This window comes from Falco naumanni, chromosome 1 (assembly GCF_017639655.2).
Source record: "Falco naumanni isolate bFalNau1 chromosome 1, bFalNau1.pat, whole genome shotgun sequence".
NCBI lineage: Eukaryota > Metazoa > Chordata > Aves > Falconiformes > Falconidae > Falco > Falco naumanni.
In genome coordinates, this window is record NC_054054.1 from 67,440,154 (window position 1) to 67,459,939 (window position 19,786).

At 48.4% G+C, this 19,786-nt stretch overlaps 1 protein-coding gene across 2 annotated transcripts in view; it reads left to right on the top strand.

Annotated features, from left to right (window-relative positions):
- Positions 1-1,213: 1,213 nt before the first annotated feature.
- Positions 1,214-19,786, top strand: part of ELOVL6 (ELOVL fatty acid elongase 6) — a 77,671-nt gene continuing 59,098 nt past the window's right edge. The window contains exons 1-2 of one of the 2 annotated variants that reach the window (XM_040597649.1): positions 1,214-1,298; positions 1,461-1,522. In XM_040597649.1, the coding sequence (XP_040453583.1) occupies positions 1,509-1,522 (14 nt within the window). In that variant the 5' untranslated portion in view covers positions 1,214-1,298; positions 1,461-1,508. The other variant, XM_040597642.1, reaches the window with a different exon arrangement.

Here is a 19,786-nt window from a genome sequence, read left to right on the forward strand (position 1 = left end):
ATCTTGTCTATACGGACAGCAGTCTCTTTGAGAAAAGGACTATGGGACCTTGATCTGTTGCGGGCCTCTGACTAAAATAGTAATAAATAATAATTTAGCACCACCTTACAGTTTCAGTGTGAGCAGCATGATGGTTGGTGTTTTGCCTAAAACCCCCAGTCAGATGACAATGTGAGAAACTCAGCCCTCATTAGGAAAAATGAAAAGTTCTAATTGGCAGGGGAAAAGAAGAGGAAAGCTGAAAAACATGACTCTGAAGAACATGACAGTCAAAATGCAAGCAGGGGCATTGCACTTGTTAGCTGTTGATGTCCCACAGCTTGAGGGCTCTATTGTTTGTTTTTTCCTCAGTGCTTAGGTTCAAAGACATAAAGCACTTCCATGTCAATGAGAACTGAAGTCCACTAGAATCAAGAGCGTGCTGACCTGTGCCAGATCTGCTCACTTATGGCTGGCTTTCTTGACACAAAAGCCCTTCTGCTCCAGCCTTCAGGCCGCAAACTCAGTGGGGGCTGGGACGCTATTTTAGCCCAGCTCGCACTTTAAAGCACGTCCAGGGTGCTGCCGGAGTCGGAAGAGCTCAGCTGGAGACATCAGCATGTGGCAGATGAGACGGGAAGGCAAAATTAAGGACACGTAAACACCGTGTGCCCCGGCTGCGAGAAAAGCCGAGCGGATGGTCGTTCCCTCGGGGTCTCTGCCCCATGCTCCACTTGCCCCATCCATGCGATACACTTCACGGCGTGTCCGTGCGCAGTGGGGAGCCTGGGGCTGCCCCTCTGCCGAGCACTGCCCCCCGCACGGGGACACCCGGGTGCAGCCCCGCACTCGCAGCAGGTGCATATGGAATTCACATGCAAAAAGGACGGGCCGGGGGGGGGGGGGGGGGGGGCTGGGGGCTTGGGGGTGCAGCGTATGCGTTTGCTTTGCTGGCTAAACCTCAGCGGGTGCTGCTGTATTTCCCGGGTGGCCGTGGCGGGCGCGCAGGGCACTGCGGTAGCGATTCAACACAGGGGTGGGGGCTTCCTATTTCTGTAGTTATTTCTGACGGCCCGGGGCGGGGGGTGGTTGCGGTTCCTCCGTGCCAGGCCGCAGCGCAGCCCCGGTGCGGAGCGGCGGGGGGTGTGCGAGGGGCGTGCGAGGGGCGACGGCGAGGGGCGGGTGTCCCGGGCAGCGGCGGCGGGCGGGCACTAAGACCGCGCCGCCCCCGGGCGCTGCGCGGCGGCCGCAGAAGAGGAGGAGACCGGCGGGCCCGGGAGGAGAGGCGCGGAGGGGAGCGGAGCTATGCTAAACCCGGGGTATCGCTGAGACGGGGCGGGCCACGCCAGGCCAGAGGCGGGGGCTCTCCGGCGGCGGGCGCGCAGGGGCCCGGCTCCCGAGGCGGCGGCAGGCAGCATTTCGGCGCGGGGAGCGGCTCCGCAGCCACCGGGCCAATGAACATGTCAGTGTTGACTTTGCAGGAATACGAATTCGAGAAGCAGTTCAACGAGCATGCGGCCATCCAGTGGATGCAGGAGAACTGGTGAGTGCCGCCCCCGGGCCCCGCCGCCCGCCCGGGTCGGCGCTGAGCCCATCCGGGTGCGCGCCCGGCCGGCGCGGTGCGGCGCGGCTCTGCGCCGCCGTGCGCAGGCACACGGGCGCTGCCGCCGGCGCTACCTGCGCGCCCGGGCGGGGGCCGCCCCGCCGCCTGCCCGCCGGGTTATGCAAGGCCGGGGCACCCGCCCGGCGGCGCGGTGCGGTGCGGGCCCCGAGCCGCGCCGCCGCCCCCGCTCGCCGAGCCCTGGTCCCCCGGCGCGGAGCCGCACACGTGCCCCGGCGCTGCCCTCGGCCTCCCTCCTTCCCTCCCGCCCCCCCCGCGCAGCGCGCCCGTTAACACAAGTTGCGCGTTTGCCTGCGCTCCCCGCGGAGCCCCTTTTCCTCCCCCCTCCCCTCCCCCAGCTCCTAATAAAACTTCATTAGCTGCCCATGTGGCTATTAACTTTCCCGGCGCGTGCTTGCGGCCGGGAAGCCGGGCCGAGCGGTGCAGCGCGGTGCCGGGGGGCTGTGGGGAGACCCGGCGGGGCGGCCCGGGCCGCGGCGAGCCGGAGCTTCGCCGACACGCAGGCACACGGCCTGAGTCGGCAGCAGGGGCGGAGGGAGCGTCCCCTGGGCTGCCCTCGGGGCCAGGATCCCCCTCTCCATCATGCCCACCCATACCTTCCTCCCAGCTTCGTCCACCTGCACGGGCCTTGTGTTCACACCTCGGGTCGCTGCTGTGCTGTCCCCAGCTGCACTGTCCCCAGCCGCCCTCAGCTGGTGCCTAGGCTTGCCCTTCCTGCTGCTCCCGTGGTCTCTCTTCCCAGCTGGCCCCCGAGTTTCCTATTGCCTGCATGTCCTTGGCGGTGCTGCCTGCTCTCTCGGGCTCCTTCATCACTGTATCCCAAGTGAGGTCCTTTCCCATGCCACCCTCATGTGACGATGGCAGGATAGGGCCGTCTGCAGGTCCAAGCTTTGGTGCCTCCATTTGCAAGGCAGAATGGTCGGCGATCCTAGGTAGATCTCAGCCAGGGACTTGCTAGAACCCTCTAGTAACTCACCTGGAGATCTTTCAGGGCCGTGTAATTAAAATGACCGTTTAAATGTGTGTCTGTCTCTCTCCATTCTCCTGCAGGTGAGCTCATTAGCTCTTGAGGGGTGCCTAGTGTAACTCACGTTTCAGGAGAAGGGAGACTATATAGATGTTCTTGGGCTGGGAGTGGTGGATGCTTCCCATTTTGTCCATGTTCCAGAAGAAAATTGGCATCAGAGTAGGACAAACTGGTAAGAGAGGGTGATACCTGAGTGTATATAATAGGCAAATAACCCAGGACAAATGCAGTTTAAAGAACACGATTAGGAACCAGGACTCCTTTATCATCTTCTTGGTTCTCCTGTGCTTCATGACATGACCTTGGGAATATTACATAATCTCTCCTAGGTCTCAGTTTCCCCAGCAGGGAAAGACCCGGGGGATGGGGGATAATAATGCTGAAATGCCCTCATGAGGCACTTTGATGACTTGGGTAACATTGGCTGAGTGCCTTGAAGATGTCAGGTACTATATAAATGCTAAGCAGTGTTATTAAAGTCTCCCTGGCAGTCTCATGGGCTGCAGAGGTCACCAGCTGGGGCTCCTGTAATGCCAGGCTTCCACTTCCCAGGTTCAGAGGAGGAGACCGTCAGTTTTACACTGCTACTGTACAGCTGAAGAGACACAGTGATCTGTGCACACATGCTTTTCTGTCAAGTTTCACCTTCTTTAAGGGAACTGATGAATTAATACCTTTGATTCACATGAAATTGAAGGAGAACAATCTGCTTGTGGCCCAGGAACATTTTGGGAAGTGAAATGGAGCAGTACCCACTGAGATCTGTGTTGTGGCAGGCTTTTCCTGAAAACGCTGCTGAAAACCTGAAACTGTGAAGAGTCAAATTGTGCATTTTTATCTTCAGGAAATTCACTGTCCTGTTCCAGCACTTGAATCTTGTGAGGGAGCTTGACTGGTAAAATACGGCAGCTAAGGGCTACACAAGGCTTTTCTACTTCATATCAGGGTGACATGATCGGTTTGGTTACAGAGACATCAGTGGCAGTATGTGGCTTCTCAGCTTTGTAGGCGTAGCCTTAATGTACACATTATTAACGTAAGAGCATCCTAAGATGAGGTTGTTAAGTAGTAGTTTGTAGGGATAAACATGGTTGTTCATTCTTTGGACATGAAGATGGACTAAGTGGACTTGCTTCAGGAAAGACTGTGGCAAGATTTTTATACTGTAATCTCTAAATTAGGATGCAATACTATTATAGTGCTTAAGATGGAGGTAAACAAAGTCTATAGGTGTGGCATTTGTTGTTTTACTTCATCTCGGAAATATTTCTTGATACCTTACAAGGCCAGCAAAAACAGATACTGTAGGGTGTTAGGAGGGATGAGTTGGCTCTAAGGAGTTGACCCTGTCTTGGATTTTGAGGAGCGTCTTTGGAGTCTGACTAGGTTGCATATGAAGATGTAGCTCAGTTTCAGGAAGGCCATGAATCCCTTTACATACCCTCTGGGTTCTGAGCTGGTTAAATCACTGACAAGCCCTTTTAATTATAACTGTGTAAGCCTAAAGCTGGAAAAGCTTGAACACAAAGCCTAGGGGTAGTGGCATACCCCTAGGTACCAGTATGGTTGGTCTGGATGGATCATGGTGCAAGAAATGAAGTGGCTGGTTCTGTTCAGCCAAGGCTTGCCCCTCCTTTGCCTCTGTCCTCTGAGCCTCCTCCAAGTTCCATCGCTCTCTGGGGTAAGTGCATGTCCTCTGCCCTCTCCAGTCCCTGGCACCCAGGCTTTTCTCCAACACACCGTGGTCCTAGGGTTTGTTTTCTCACTGCCATCTGCCCCTGGAAGTCATCCCTCTGAGGCTGGCATGAATGGAGCCCATCTGACGGTGGAGTGGTCTAACAGCAGTGAACAGGGTCCTCCTCGCTTCAGCCCAGATGTTCCTGCTTCACTTCAGGGAGGCCCCCATCCTGCAATGTGCATTGCGCTGGGACCTCGTTAGAGCCTGGGCCTAGATTAGCAGTGCTGTAAAGAGGCTACTCTTCTGACACAGAGGAAAAATGAATAGTCTGTTCACTGATAGTTATGAACTTATGGGTTTATGCCCCCCTGAATGCTTGGCTTTATGTGTGTGCGTGCCCTTATGGTATAGGCCCCAGGCTGCCTGGGCCTGCTGCAGGGAGGCACGAGTGGCAGGGCGAGGTGGCAGGCTGCGGGGGCGGCCTGCTGGTCTCTGGAGGGTGAGAGCCACCAGCGAGTTAGTTGCCTTCCCTACACATTCCGTGACAACTCTGCTGGAGGTCAGGGAAGCAGCAGGCCCGCTGACTCTCGTGAAACTCCTTTATGTCCCAGAAAAGCGGTTGTTAATGTACCTTTTTGTATAGTGCCATCAGGTAGCTCTTAAGATAGAGTATCGCTTTAAGATAAGATAGACTATCTTATCATGTTCTGACTACCGGAGGTTTGATTTCAGTGTGATAAGTCAAATGTGTTTTAAAATAAATGCTTAAAATGATTTCTCAAATGAAACCCTCCCGGGGCTGCTCCCAAACTTCTTCAAAGAGGGAAGCAGTAAAAAATCTGCAGAGGATTTTTTTCCCTCCTTAAATTGCTGCGTGAGAATTAATGCAGCTCGAGTCCTTTCGCTCTTGTGAATAAATACACTATTATTTTTGCAGAAAATTCACGGTTCGGTCAGACGCACAGCAGAAAGGGTTGCAGCGCCGAGATCCCGCTTCCCAGCTGCAGCCGGTGAGGGAGCGAAGACCGGCAGGTGCTGGGGGAAGGCGGGCGCGCGGGCTGGCGGGGCCGTTCCCGCCGCGCTGCAGGCGCCGGGTCCGGGCATCGGCGCGAGGTGACAGTTGTTCCTGTTATAATTGCCTGGCCAATAATAATTATCTTCAGATGTCTGCTGACGGGGGCTCGCCAATGGGGAGGCAGGAGGCCTGTGCTGACTGCGCCGGGATTATCTGGGCGAGCTGACGTCACGCCAGGGCTCGCCCAAAATCCCAGAAACTTTCCCCGCGCTGCCCCGCCGGCTGCCGCCGGGCTCAGCGCCGCTGCCGCCCGCTCCCTGCTGCCTCCCCCCCCCCCCGCTCCCTGCTGCCTCCCCGGCTTCTGTCCCTGCGGCGCGGCGGTTTAACCGCCCCGGGGGCCGGGCGCAGCGGCGGCAGGCAGCGCTGGGTCCCCAAGGCGCGGCGGGAGCTCCTGCACGAGCGCGCAGCGAAGCGCGGTGTAAGGGCAGCTGGGCGTTTTTCGGTTTTCAAGGGCTCTGTAAACTCAAACTCGACTCTGAAACTGACTTTGCGAACCTTAGATGGGTATAAATGTTTTGTGTGTTTGACAAAAAAAACCCCCAAACATCCTGGTGCAGTAAGTTATTTTTAACCTTTTGTTGCTGAAACTTTTATGTGGCGAGAGGCAGGAACGACAGCCAGTGCTGAAACACATCTATCCCTTGGTGTGGTTCTCTTTCCAGTCACAGCTGGAGATGGATGTGGAAGAGCAGAGGGTCAGCTCAATGGATCTGGAAATGCACTTGCCTTTTAATAATTCACACAAGCACCACTGACCTAGACAGGTTTGTTTCCTAAATTTGCTGAATTCCCAAGCTTCCCTCACCCCCTTAAGCCGCTCTTACCTCATGCAGAAATTAAGAGTGAGCAGCTGTGTGTGAACCTCTCCAGGCATATGTGTGTGGCAGCCAAAACCTGATGTAAATTACTTTTTGGTTTTTGTTGTGGCTGGCTTTTTTTTTTTTCTTCCCCTCCTGAGCTCTTGCTAAATGCCAGCGAGGTATGTGGAGGGGACACTGCAGTCACCCTGTCCTCTCTGCTGCAGCAAGGACTCAAAGCGAGCATGTATGCGTTGCTCTTTACCACAGAGAGACTGTTTAACTCGAGCAGAATTCAGTCAGTCCAAGAATTTAGCCTACCTCCACGTTCCATCCCCCAGAGGGGCTTTTTGCTGCTCTCTGGTGCAAACTGGCCATAAAGCTGCCAGGGCCACTGGTGCATGGCAGCTGTAGTGCTGCAGAGATTAGAGGGTACCTGCTCCTTTGCCTTTCCTCCATCCCATGGGCCTTTTTGAGCACAAGGCCTGTGTATTGGAGCATCACAGAGCTTTAGCTCCTTGAAAGTACAAGGATGGAGTCTATGGGGAGTAAAAGTACATGTCCTTTCAGAGTTCAGGTATTTTCTGTCTCTGTGTGTGGTTGGAAAAAAAACAAAAGGAAAAAAGAAAAAGATAGTGGCACAAAAATTTAATCTTATCCTGAAGATAAATACATCTGTGTCTTCTGGATTCAGCCCACCATTGCCACACGGGCTTTGGTCTTTTGCTTACTCTGTCCCTAGAGTATGAACACATCTCTCATCATGTTGCTTCATTAATTTTTAAGCCTCTGAGAGTGAAGACATCTCTTCTGCTTTGTGAAACACCATGTGCCTGTGGGAATAATAAACTTGTAAGAATGGAGCAAGAAGTGATTTAGGAGCTTGCCATCATTTTCAACAGTGAATATGGACATTCAGCAGCGTTTTGATTTGGGATGAGATACAGGATGCTGGATTATTTTGGCACTTTTGCAAAAGTAGGTCATCAACTAGGCATATATTGTGAAAGCAGGGGAGTTTGTGCATGCGCAGGCTGAGTGGCAAATGGTGGCATGAACCCCTGGAGTCGGGGTGCATTTTTGTGGAGGGGCAAAGGATCAATGGGAAGAAGCTGATTTCCCCTAGGATTGCGGTGCGGAGTGCCCAGCTGTCTCCTTCCTCCTCTAAATGCCCTGGCCCTGTTGAATCACAGGAAGTTTTTGCCTTGGAAGGTGGTATGTTCACCTCTGTGGTTATTTCTGCTAGCTTGTAGATAACAGGCACCTATGCAGAGACAGACAGGCAGACTGCTCTGGTTAAATCCACACAAAGCTGATGGGAGGAGGCAACCAGCATGCTGGTCCAACTTCCCAGTCTGCCAAGCTTCACAAAGATGCAGTGTTGGGGTGGCATGTGGTGGATATCCTTCCTGTTATGTGGTAGTGTCTATACTTGATCAGTCCTGGCAAAAGTGCAACCTGAAATCAACTTCCACGGGCCCCTCTGCACCCCCGGTGAAGGCAGCCTGAGCGCAAAGTGCGTCTTTGGCCAAGGTAATTGCCCTGTGTCAAGAAGACAGCAGTTCGTGTGATGGCATGTGAGATATTGTTGGCTGTTTAGCTGTCAGGTTGCACATGCTTCTGGGCTCTTCCTAGGCACCACAGCGGCATTCCTTTCATGGTTGCCAATTTTTTAGCATACCTTGACGATGAGCTACTGTTATTTAGGTTGGTGCATTTTTTCCTCCTGTTAGTTTTTCTGAGGCAGACACTACATATGTATATGTGTTGCAACACAGAAATCCTTAAAAAATGTATTCTTTAAAAGCAGTGAATAAAATTTATGTGGGAACAGCTTCCATATTCTCCTCCCTCAGATGGGCACAGTCTGGTTGTCTGTAACCTGGTAAGAGAAGCACTGTAGACAGGCTGAAATAATTTGTTAGATCCTGGTCTTTTAGTGAACTCTGTGCCTTTTATTACTATTAATTGCTGTTAATTATATTGCCTTTTAACGGGGCTCAGAATAATCAGGAGATGCTGCTAGTAACTCACTGCACGATTAGGGGTCTTGATTACTCCCATTTTCTGCAACACCTAACACAACTGGCCTTTTCCCTGACCCCCCCTGCTGAAAACACAGTGAGCATTCATGTCCAGTGCATTTACTGCTCCTTAAAGAGTTAAACGTGGTCATGTTCCCATTGGTCTCAGCACAGAAAGGTCTGGCTTTTTTTGAGGGTATTTAACTCTCAAATTTATGTGCTGTGTTTGCCATCAGTCTCTTCTCCACAGCCATCCACAGCGGTACCGGGAATAAAAGGATGTTTTGTAGGCTTTTTTCCCTTTATGTCATTGCGCAACCTCTGCCCCTTGCTCAGGAGTCTATCCCAAGCCCTTTTCACTTGACTTTGATCTGCTGACTCTTAGCAATAAATATGGAGACGAAAAGGGGGAACAATTTGTAAGGGAGAGGCTGTAGTACTTCGGTCTTCATGACTGTGTTAGCAGGCTGGTACCCTGTTGCGTTGGGGGTCCAGGGAGGAGGCACAGACTGATGAGGAATGCAGAGAACCTTTTCCGCAAAGGTGTTGTCAGTATAGAGCTGGAGATGTTGAAGGCTGCACAGTTGGTGTTTCTTTTTTTGCTTCGAGGGTAAATTTTTATTAGTGTTTATGGAGCTTTCCACAGCTTTGAGAATGATTTTGTAGTACAGAGCCCACTGGGACTGCAGAAGACAAGATGATGTAAAACACTTCTTGGAAAGCTTAATCAAGAGAGAGTTTAGATGCTTTTCCTTTTAATGGATATGGGCAGAGGTTAAAACATTATTATTTTAAAATGTAAATTAGCATCAGTTAAAATGTAAAACTTTTAACTGACTCAGACTATATCAGCACGTGAGTTATCAGTGTAGTGACGTTACCCGCACTCTGCTACCCAGTACTATTTTTCTTGGCAACCATTTTGTCAGCCCACTTGAGCCTTGTCCTGGGTTGGAGTAGAAGGTTTTGTGTTTACTCTGTGTTTACACAGCACTGAGCACTGTGGTGACCCGTCCCTGACTGAAGCATCCCATACTGCTGCTACTACAAGCCATGCTGCTCCTGCTCATGTCACAGGATGGCATCCTGTGGTGCTGGGTTTGTTGTGGGAGGCTGGTGCAGCCCGGTGGGGTGCTCTGTGGGGACACCCAGCTTAGCATTAAGCAAGCCAGCAGCAGAACAGGAAACAGCAGGGCTGTGATTGCTCCCAGGCTAATTCAAGGAGAAAATTCTATCAGTTCGTGTGCAGCGTTTGCTAACGTGGTTATTGCTGCTTACAGATCCAAAGTAGCAACAGTACCTGATCCTGCCTTTCACTGTGTGTCTTGTACTATGTGTTCCATTGCAAACTTTCAATTGCAAGTCTTGTTGATTTTTGTGAGGACATCTTACATGTTGATTGCTATGAGTCTTACATACGGGCTAGGAGCAAAGTGGAAGGACTCCAAAACCGACATGACTTCAGTTTGGCTAGCGAATGAACCCAGATCCTGCAGAGCAGACATGCCATGAAATGATGGGCAGATCTTGCATCTGCTGACCTTGACCTCCTGTGGGAAGAGCTGGTATTTGGAGTGGGGAAGAAGAGGGGGTGATGCGCGTCAACGGTTTACCTCACGTCAAGGGACTTTGTGCTCTGCAGGGTACATGTACTGGTTTATGTGCTATATGGCATGCAGGGGAATGATGATCAGTACAACTCTGAGGATGTGGGGAGCCTGACTTCAAACTGAGTGCAGCCATAGCCACCTTGTACAAGTCAGGCATCAGTCAGGTACAGTTCTTTGAGAAGTGCCCGAGTCCCATGATTTCAATGGAAATCAGGGACCCGTGTCATCTCTGAAAATTGCTCTTTGTGCCTCAGTTCCTCATCTCTAAAATGGGGAATGACTCCCTTCTGGCGATATTTGAAGGTGGTTTTTTTTACCATGTCACAAAGGGGATCCTGAGGTGGTAATACCCGTATGAGTAACTACATTAAAACAGTACAGAAAACATCATGGTCTTACATCATAAGTAAAAAAATCATACAGTATTACTGTGCAGCTTTACACTTGTACTAGCACTGAAAAATAGTTTATTCTTGTCCAGGATGTGGGGCAGAGTTTGTCTCCTTGATTGTGGTAACTGAGGAGTAAGAAGAGCAGCTGTAATATCGGAAGCAAGGCAGTTTATTGTTGGTATCATGGGATTAAACTGCAAAAGTCCAGACCATTCTTATTTGCAAAGTTATGGAAGGAACTGTCCTTCACATAGTCCAATAAAACTTCAGACTGTTAACATCTGATGATGATAACTTTTAATTTTACCATTTGTTGGTAATTAGTTTCAGCATATGAAGCCTGCAAACTGAGCAAAAAAATTAATTGGACATCATCCGTGATTATGAGCTCCTCAAATCGAGTATGTTGGTTTTGATATCTGATGGCCTCAGTAATCCCTGAACATAAAACTTAAGGCTAGTCAAGAGCATTAGTAAGGGCAAATGTGTTGAGCCATCAACAGTATAAATACACCTGGAAAGACCAATCCCCAACCCCTCTCTCAGGTGTGGACGTGCACCTGGCCCTTGTGCATGGGCATCTCCGTGCTCATGGGCAACTGACCCAAACACAGAAAAACCCACTGGTTATTTCACTGTGTTTTCTAGATAAAACCTGAATCTGTGAGGGTGTGCTAAGTGGAACTGCTGATGAGAATGCACAGCATTGATAGCAGACCCCAGATGAAACAGGTTAACAGGTGGAATTATTTCAAGATGCTTAATGTTGTCTATTTTGTGGTGGCGTTGCCCTGTTACATTTTTTCATAAGATACTGGTTTTGGCCACTGTCTGAAACAAGATGCTGACCTAATTCAACTTTTGATCTGACCTGATCGCTTCTGTGTGCTTAAATACCCATTTTTAATCACATGCCTGATGAAGAAAACACTATTTTTGGTACCAGTCATGCCAGAACTGTCTGGAAGTGACATTCCCTCTTGCAATGGCTCTGCGTATACAGACCATCAGTTTATTTTGTTAAATCATTATTTCTTGTTTCAGAACTCTGTAAATACTGTGGAGTTAAATAAATTATTTTAAAATCATAGTTGGATTGGCAATTCATGCTGAAAATACCCAGCAATCCTACGTACTGCAGCGTTTCTAGGGGTCTGATGATAGGCGAGGCACTGCCCGTGGATGCTGTGAAAAACTCTTGTCTTGCTCCTAATAGCTTGTGGGTTTACTTTAAGACTAGTAGTACTCCGGGCAGACAAAACCATTTTTATTTTTGAAAAGGTTTAAACTGTTGCTTGGACTAAGAGAGCCAGATCCATGCAGCCATATTGCCACCATCTCTGTGACCTGGTGGGGGTTTTGCATCTGTCCCAGCACAGGAAGGACAGCTCCAGACAGCCAAACAGTATGGTAAAAGTAATATTATAGTACTGAAAGGAATCCTCAATTAATGTGTCCTTGTTCACTGACTTCTAATATCACATCTGATTTTTTTTATTTTTTTTTAACAATTTCCCATCACCTTTCCAGCATTTTCGAAGAGCTCCCCTCCTACATCAGTGCTTACATCATGGGAAAAATTTCAGAATTTGGGTTGAAAGATAGAATCAACACCAGGTGTTCCTATTGCAAGACTCAGATCTAGGCTGTCACAAGGCTGTTGTACCCAGGATGCTTGTGCTTGTTAGGAAATTAAGGAAAATGTTTTACTGAAAAACATTTTGAAAACTCGGCCCTAGATGTTTATAAGAGGTGGTCCTTGTGTAATGGTACCCCTGTATAAAGATGGTAGGTAGAGTGCATGCCTTTCCCAGATTCCTCCACATCGGTCCTTTGATCCTGCTTGGGAGGTTTGCATGTCCGGGATCCTGGTATTTGCTGGTCACATACAGTTTATATTACTGCTCACTCGTTCAGTCCTTTGAGCACCCTGCAGGCACTGGTGATGGGACTCATCTGACCACATATAGGCACCTGCTATGTAAGGTGTCTGAGTCATCTCATCCTGAAATAGGGAGCTGAGAGAGTTAAGTTGCATCCTAAAACCACTCCCTTCTCTGCATCAATACAGTGAGACTCCACGGAGTGAATCGAGACTCCAGGGGGCTAATCGTACCATAGTTTTTCCAATCATCCTTCTTCCTTTCTCCCCCACCATGCATTTTCTTCTTTTTCCAGAATCTATTTGATTTTTCCTTTTTATCGCCCTTTCCCCTTCGCTCTTTCATTTTCTGTATGTTATTTTCCCGTTTAGGAACAGGCAAGCCAGCAGCGCAGGTGGCTGGGGAAGCCCTGGATGCTTATGCAAAGCAGCCTGTGCAGTGGGAGACAGCTGATGCGTGTGGGCTGATGGAGCTGGGCGGCGCGGGCCTGGCCCTGAGCTGTCTCTGCATGAACAGGAGAAGTACTGCATTGGGGTAGTCCTGCAGCCACCTTCCCATGAAGTGGCTTGGTCCTTGATTTCTGGAATGGGGCAATAACAAAAGAAGAGTGCTTGCTTGTAGCTTTCCTTGGCCCCTGTCATATCCTGGTACAAAAGGGGCCTCTCTTTTAAAAGCCAGTTTCCAGTCACTAGCTGGAAAAATCCTAAACAAACCAACCTCAGGCTTTCCAAATGCTCTTTTTTGCCTTAGTGGTCGCTGTGACTTCAGCGGTTGTGTCACGGAGCGTCTTCTCTAATGAAATGCTGGTGGCTTCAGAGTGGGTGTGCGCCATATGTAAGATACTGAGGGTGGTCCTCTGGTTTATCTTGAACTCTTGCAAGTATGGTGAGCAGTTTTGAATTGCAGCAATTAAAATGGCATATACAATTGAGGGAAGCTTTTGACATACCACAAGTGTCTTGCCTAAACTTTTTACTATTATGTTCCAGCATTTTGTCTTCATAGGCTGTGTCCTGATGACCTTAGTTACGGTCCATATTTATTGCTGGCGGAGAGTTAGGCCCCTTTCCATTAAACTTGATTGTGTTGGATCTGTTTACAGGGGATGTGAATTTAGCTTCAGACATCTTTAACCCATTTGCCTTATTTAACTTTTCAAGAATGAGTCTTGACTCTGGAATTTCAAATAGTTCTTGTGTTGTTAAAATAGCTGTATATCTTGAAAGAGGGACACTTGTGTTCACTGTATTACCATGGAGAGTTACAGCATTTTAGTATCTTTTTGCGCTTTGCTAAGGTCTAGACTGAATCCCACAGTCAAATTCTTGGTGAGTTAGATGATGTAATAACAGAAACCTTTTTAATGTAACATTTCTAACATCAGGAGGGATACCTTGAAAGTGGTGGATTTGCACAGCTATCAGGGCTGCTCTGAGACCTGCCCAAAGCCATTGCAACTGGAATTCTTGCCAGATTAGAATGACCAATTCCACTGACTTTCAGCTGAGGTCTCTGCTCTTAGCTCCCAAGTCCTATACAACATTAAAAGAATGACAGACTTTGGAGAGCTTCCCGCTGCAGGTACAGTAAGCTGAAGTGTGTCAGACATAAGCTTTGTACCATCGTGTGTTTTCCCTGGCTGCTGGGTGAAATTCTGCCCCTTGAATGTCAGCCAGCCTGTGAGGCAACAGGGATGGCCTCCCTGTCCACCCGGGTTGCACAAGGGGGTGATCTCAAGGTGGGTTGCCATGGGTTTGCTGGCACTGGAGTAGCTTCCCAGCGCTGAACTTATGCCCCGTGCCACACAGATGCAACCACTACTGTGGTTAGGTGAGCTGGCCGCCTGTGCCAGGGCTGCCTGTCATGAATTCTCCTGGGGCTGTGACCTCCCGTGGCGGAGGGGAAGGGACCGGCAGAGGTGGTGGATGTCAGACTGCTCCGGCTGGCTTCCCGGAGGCTGCCTGCCTGGCATTCCTGAAAGCAGGCCCAGAGACAGCACAGCGTGGAGGTGATGTGTCTTTGGTATTCAGTGCCCCTGAGAGCATGTATGCAGAGGTGCTCATGGCTTGTGTGCCTGAAGTGTTGCACCCATGCAGTCTGAGTGGTTTCCTTCTAGCTTCATGAGTGGGGGCAAATACTCTACATTGTAAATCCCTCTAATTGCATCTCACAGGCTGCTATGATAATGCCCTGAAGTCTGGTCCTTGGACTATCCTGCTCAACCTGCTTTGCTCAAAAAGTGGGTAAGGCGCTCATCCAGAGAACTACAGACTTCCAAAGACTTTCACTATTAAAATTGGGGTCTGGGATTCATCCAAGTCAGTGGGAGACATGCCTGTGACTTGAATGGGAAGAGGATGTACATTTTTGTGCATGAGTACATGAGATGGCTCTAGCATTAGCCGTAGCTGTGATTCAGACAGAGATATGAGTGCTGCTGAACTTGGAACAAGCTGCCATCCTCCAGGCTTCCCGCAGGAATACCGATGAAGAGGATGTAAGTGCAGGATGTGGCTATGGAGTGAATGGTAATATGTGGGGGATCACTAGAAAACATGGAGATTAAACTGAAAAGGACTGGTTTATGTGCAGTCCTCCTTGTGCAAGTGCTCCTCTTCCAAAATAAAACTGCCTGTCTCCAGTGTTGAGCCAGTTAATGCGAGCAGGGACTTAAGCTGCCTTCTGCCATGCTCTGGAGTAGCGGCCATAAGCTGGAGAAGGCCTTACAGGACAGAAAGGGGAAAGAAATGCCAGTTTGAGTCAGGGTGTGTTCACTCATAGGGGTCATTTTGAAGTAATTTATGGATAGATATTAAGCAGGTATTAAATAGCTCTTGCTTTATAGATATCATTTACAAAAGCAAGTATCCTTTTCAGGGTTGTATGAAAGTACGAGTTAAGTAGTGTCTGCATTTTCAAAGTGGCAGAAACCCAGGATTTAGATCTGAAAAACTGCAAATAAGTTTGCTGATGACTTGAAATCTGGTGAGTTTTGTAAAACATGCTGGTCTTGTACCTTGCTTCCCACTCACTGCTTCCTGCAGCTCTGTCCATTGAACCTCATGTAGTTGTTTGTGATCTGTGTGACCTCAGAGAGGAGCGATTCAGCTCTGCCATGGGATGGCCATTTGCAGAGGGGCACGGGGCACGTTGCGAGGGTACTCCGAGGCGCTAAGTCCCTTGTTTTGCAGGGAAATGTGGTCTGGCAGAGGATGGGCCATACCATTGGCTGATTTGTAAACAAGCTTGGTAGAATGTTGCATGACTTGCAAAGTGACCTGGCTAGTCCTGGAAACTTGGGAGCCTTTATCATGACACCTGACACAGCAGCACAGCTGGCCTCCCGTGCATTACCAGATTTCCATGTTCACATCTTCGTCTCTCTAAACATGGCAGAGATTTTTTTCCCTTCCCCTGAATTAAGGGGGAGGGAGTGCGATGGAAGAAATCTGCATTAAAGCCTTCCCCAAAGCAGCGTGAAGATGCAGAGGGCCCTTTGCCAAAGGTCCCTCGCAGTGGGGCACTGCGGTGCCCGGGGTGTCAGGGATGTGACTCTGTCTGCAGCAAGCACCGCTGCGCCATGCATTCAGAAACGCTCGCCTGACTAACATACCGCTTACATTTGCTGACTCACTCTTGCACTGCCTTTTTCTTTCTTGTTCCCTGGATGTGTTGATTTTTATCTCTGTTACTAGGGCTGTGCCCCAGACACTGTATAATCAGTGTGTTTGCGTTTGGCTCCCGTGGCAGTGGGAGGTATCTGCATTTGGGTACGAATGTTAATATAATTCACCCGCAAGTGAATAATAGCAACAAAATACAGGGGCCTGAATCCCTGCACGGCGTGGGAGGGAGAGCTATGAAATGCTGCTCCCAGGGCAGGGCCATGTCCAGCATCGCTGCCTGGGACTCAGCACCACCAGCTGTCTTACTGTCTCTTCAGCTCCCACTCCACAGTGCTGTTTTGACCGATTAATTTAAATTCAGCCCCATGCTTTCACCTGTAGAAGACATTAACACAGGCAGCCTGTGTCTGAAAGCATTTTCAGGGTGGGAACTGTACACAGGCATGGCTGAGAACTGCAGCAGAGCTCCCGGGTCCCCACCGTCCTGCTGTTCCAGGAGGCCCGTGGGTGACTAAAGGCCCTGCTTACCACCTGCCCTGGTTGTAGGGTGCTCCTGGAAGGGCTTCATCAGTCTCCTCCTCTCTGGGTGAGCTGCAGCAGCCCTGTGCCCTGGCAGCCCTGCTTGCTTTCCCACTTTGATCCTTCATCTGATGACATTAAGCATCCGTGTCTCTTGCCACTTCAAAGGATGTCTGTTCTTGCTGTGCAGTGCTCGTGTCCTTCTGGCAGTATGGATCATTTCCTGCATGTCTTCTCAAATACCAATGGTCTTAAGTGACACTCCTAAAATATTTGAGTATCCAGGTTAGTATGCAAGGAAAATTATGTCTTCAATTTTAATCCCTTCACAGCTCAGGCTCCTATAGTTTGTTTATGGGTATCCCAGATGGTTGTGACTATCTTGTCTTCTCTTCTGAACAGGCCACCATTTATTTTTCCTGTCCAGCTTGCTTAGGGCTAGTTTGAAGCCTGTCTCATGAAGTTGCCATCACAGAACACTGTTTCCTCTTGTTTTAATCAGATGATGTCCAATGTTTTCCCAGCAATTGTCGTGCAAGAAATGGCATTGCATGGCCAATTACCAGGGAATTAATTAGCAGACAACTTTTTCCTTCACAGTCCAAAGAGTTATGTACGCATTCCCAGGAGATTGTACCGCATAGCATCACCTTGCAGCAGTGTTGCTGCAAATGAAGCCTGCTTTTTGCCTCCATGCCTTTTTCCTGCTCATCAGTTTTGCGTCAGACTGAGAGCAGAGAGGCAGCACTCCCCAGCGTCACCAAGCAGAATCCAGCACCGACAGCGCCTTCGAAACCCTCCCTGTGTTCAAACTACAGCCCTTCTCTGCCAGTTCTGCACTGTGGCACCTGAACAGAGGCACCCTTCTGAGTGCCCGGGCACGGTAGCTTTGCTGTAAGGAACATCAGCTTGGAAAGGGGCTGCCCTCTTTATTCTTTTTAGGAACAATTGCTTTTCTCAAGCTGAACAGTATTTACGGCATCTCTTAGCGCATGTTTCAGTATTCCAGGTTCAGTGAGATCAGTGATATTTAGCATCTGGAAACAGGAATTCTAGGTTTGAAAATCTTGGCATTTTTGATTGTGACTTTTGTAAGTGCTGGAGGGCATTAAACATGCAGCTTCTCTGGGGTCTTCCCGCTAACCTGTTTCATCATAGTGTAAATGACTGTCCGCTTCTTGAACCAAGCTCTGAAAGCCCTCCAGGCATTTCAGTGCAATGCTAAGGACTTGTGACCGGCTTTACTTGCTTTTGGATTTACATTTTTGTCATTGATTCTGAATACATATTGAACTAAAAATATACACAAACAGTATCAGGAGGGTGTACTCCCTCCATTTTTACTGGTTCTCAAAATCTGGCATCTTGGACCCATGCAGTGAAAACTAAATGATGAGTAGAGCTGTTGTTTTACATTAAATTAGTTTACCTTCCCTCTCCCAGTTTCATCTGAATTTGTGTTGTATTTACTGGCAAAGAGCATCTGGCATCACCTATTTGTACATCATAAATTTAGATTTATTTTACCCAAGTAAACAAACCAGTCCCAGAACAGACAATAATACTAGAGCTTTAAAAAAGATGCCTTATCAGTAAGTGGTAGCGTGTACTCTGTTGAGATCTGCTCTACTAAAATATTTCTTCATTTCTGTCACCTAAGGTGAACAATAAGCTTTTTCTTCAGCATGGCACTCTGTCAAAGGACGGGGTGAGCAGTAGTACTGGAACAGATGAACCCTTCTCCACATCCAGGCTGCAGCACCTGCTCCCGGTAACATTTTTATGTCCCCTTTCCATGATAAATTCCTGGGTTGAATAGTTGCTTCAGTGCAGAGTGTGGAAAGGAAAGCAGGACTTTGCCACCCAGCTCTCAAATCCCCTCTTTCAGAGTCGTGGAAGAGGCTTTGTTGCCTTGCCAGAGTACCCTTGAAGGCTGGAAACCCTAAGTCTGCTCCCACCCTGCTTGCTTCCTGAACTGCCGCTCCTATAGCTTCATGCCATATTCCCTCCCCAGCCCAAAGCTGGGCACTTGCTTTTTTGTTTAAGATAAGGGGAGAGACTGGTACCTCTAGAAGATGTTTTGGGCTACAAACAAGAGTCAAGGAAATATCCATGTATTAGTTATATGGATAGTTAGGCCAGGCTTTCCAGCTGTTTATTTTACAAGCATGTTGAGACATCTTAATGCAGTTAGAGGTTATGAAGTCTAAGTTATTTAAGTTCATTTTAATGACTTTAATAGACCTTTAGCATTCATGTTTAATCCAGTACTCCTTATTGGCCTACACTGTATGTTGATACTTTCTAAAGCTTCAGACTTGGCAGCTATCTAAAAGAGTACTTGAATGTCCCAGATATTTGGATGAATTTCTTTCTGCTGTTGTTAACCAGGTTTGCATTTGGACTAAAATTTAAAACCATCTGGGAAAGGGAGCCTGATGCTGTGGTTGTAAGCAGCATCACTGGCTGACTTTGAAAAGGGTGCCTGCATGTGTCTGCTGAGTAGAGGCGTGTGGAAGGCTGATGGAAAGAGAGAGAAACAGATTTGGGTTGGTTTAAATGAGGCATAAAACATTGTACCAGCCAAGGAGGTCTGAGAAGCTGCCCAACAGACCATACGACCTTGCTTACTGAAATGAAGCCTAACTCAGGATTCTTCCAGCTCTTTTCAGACTCCCAAGGAGAAACATCTTGCTGGTTACAGCACAACAGAATAACTGTCAGCCACTGCTTTTTTCTGTGTTGTTTGAACATCTTTTCTTTTGGCGTGAGTGCTTCTCTAGCAATTCAATTTTAAGTTTCAAAGTTTCTGGACTACGTTCATGTCTAACTTGCCCTCTACTAGCTGGCAGTTTCTATCCTGATTTGCAGTGATTAAAAATTAATCTAGCTAGTAGGTTTTGGTGGTACTCTGGGTTTCAGGTGTTTTGATCTTGTGAGTCAGGTTTTAGACTAAATGTACATTACATGTACATCTGTTTTATTTTAAAGAATAGAATCAGTGTTTCATTTTTAAAGTAAAGGTTATTCGTGATTTCCTGGCTTATTCAGAATTGCAGGTGTATCACTGCAGCAAAACAATCAGAGAGCAACTTCCAATTGATCGTGTATCTCTTTGGAGGGATATCTTTTGTGGTTGGTATCAGAAACATGTACAAAAGGAGCTTTTAAGTCTCTGCTTGTGGCTGCTGTGTTTTTGCTATTGTGTTTCAGGAAGCAAGCCCAGCCCTGCTATGCTTTGCTGGGGAAAACCTTCCACTAATGCCATAGGACAAGTTTTCTTCTTTACCAAGAGCAGCCATAAAAGAACGCAAACTTAAAAAGAGAAGAGATTCAGTCTTATAAAGACTTGATTCTCTTACAGGGATAATCCTTATATGATTTTCCTGAAGAGTACATTGGCACTAAATGCCTGATGACCTTCCTTGGCTCAGCTTTCATCATCTAATAACTTTAGGTAATGTGTGCAAATCCTGGATTTTATGTATTTGATTGATTTATGAGTAAATACTTCTCAGTCTCTGTTTAAATCTGCTTGAGTCGAAGAGGTGCTGA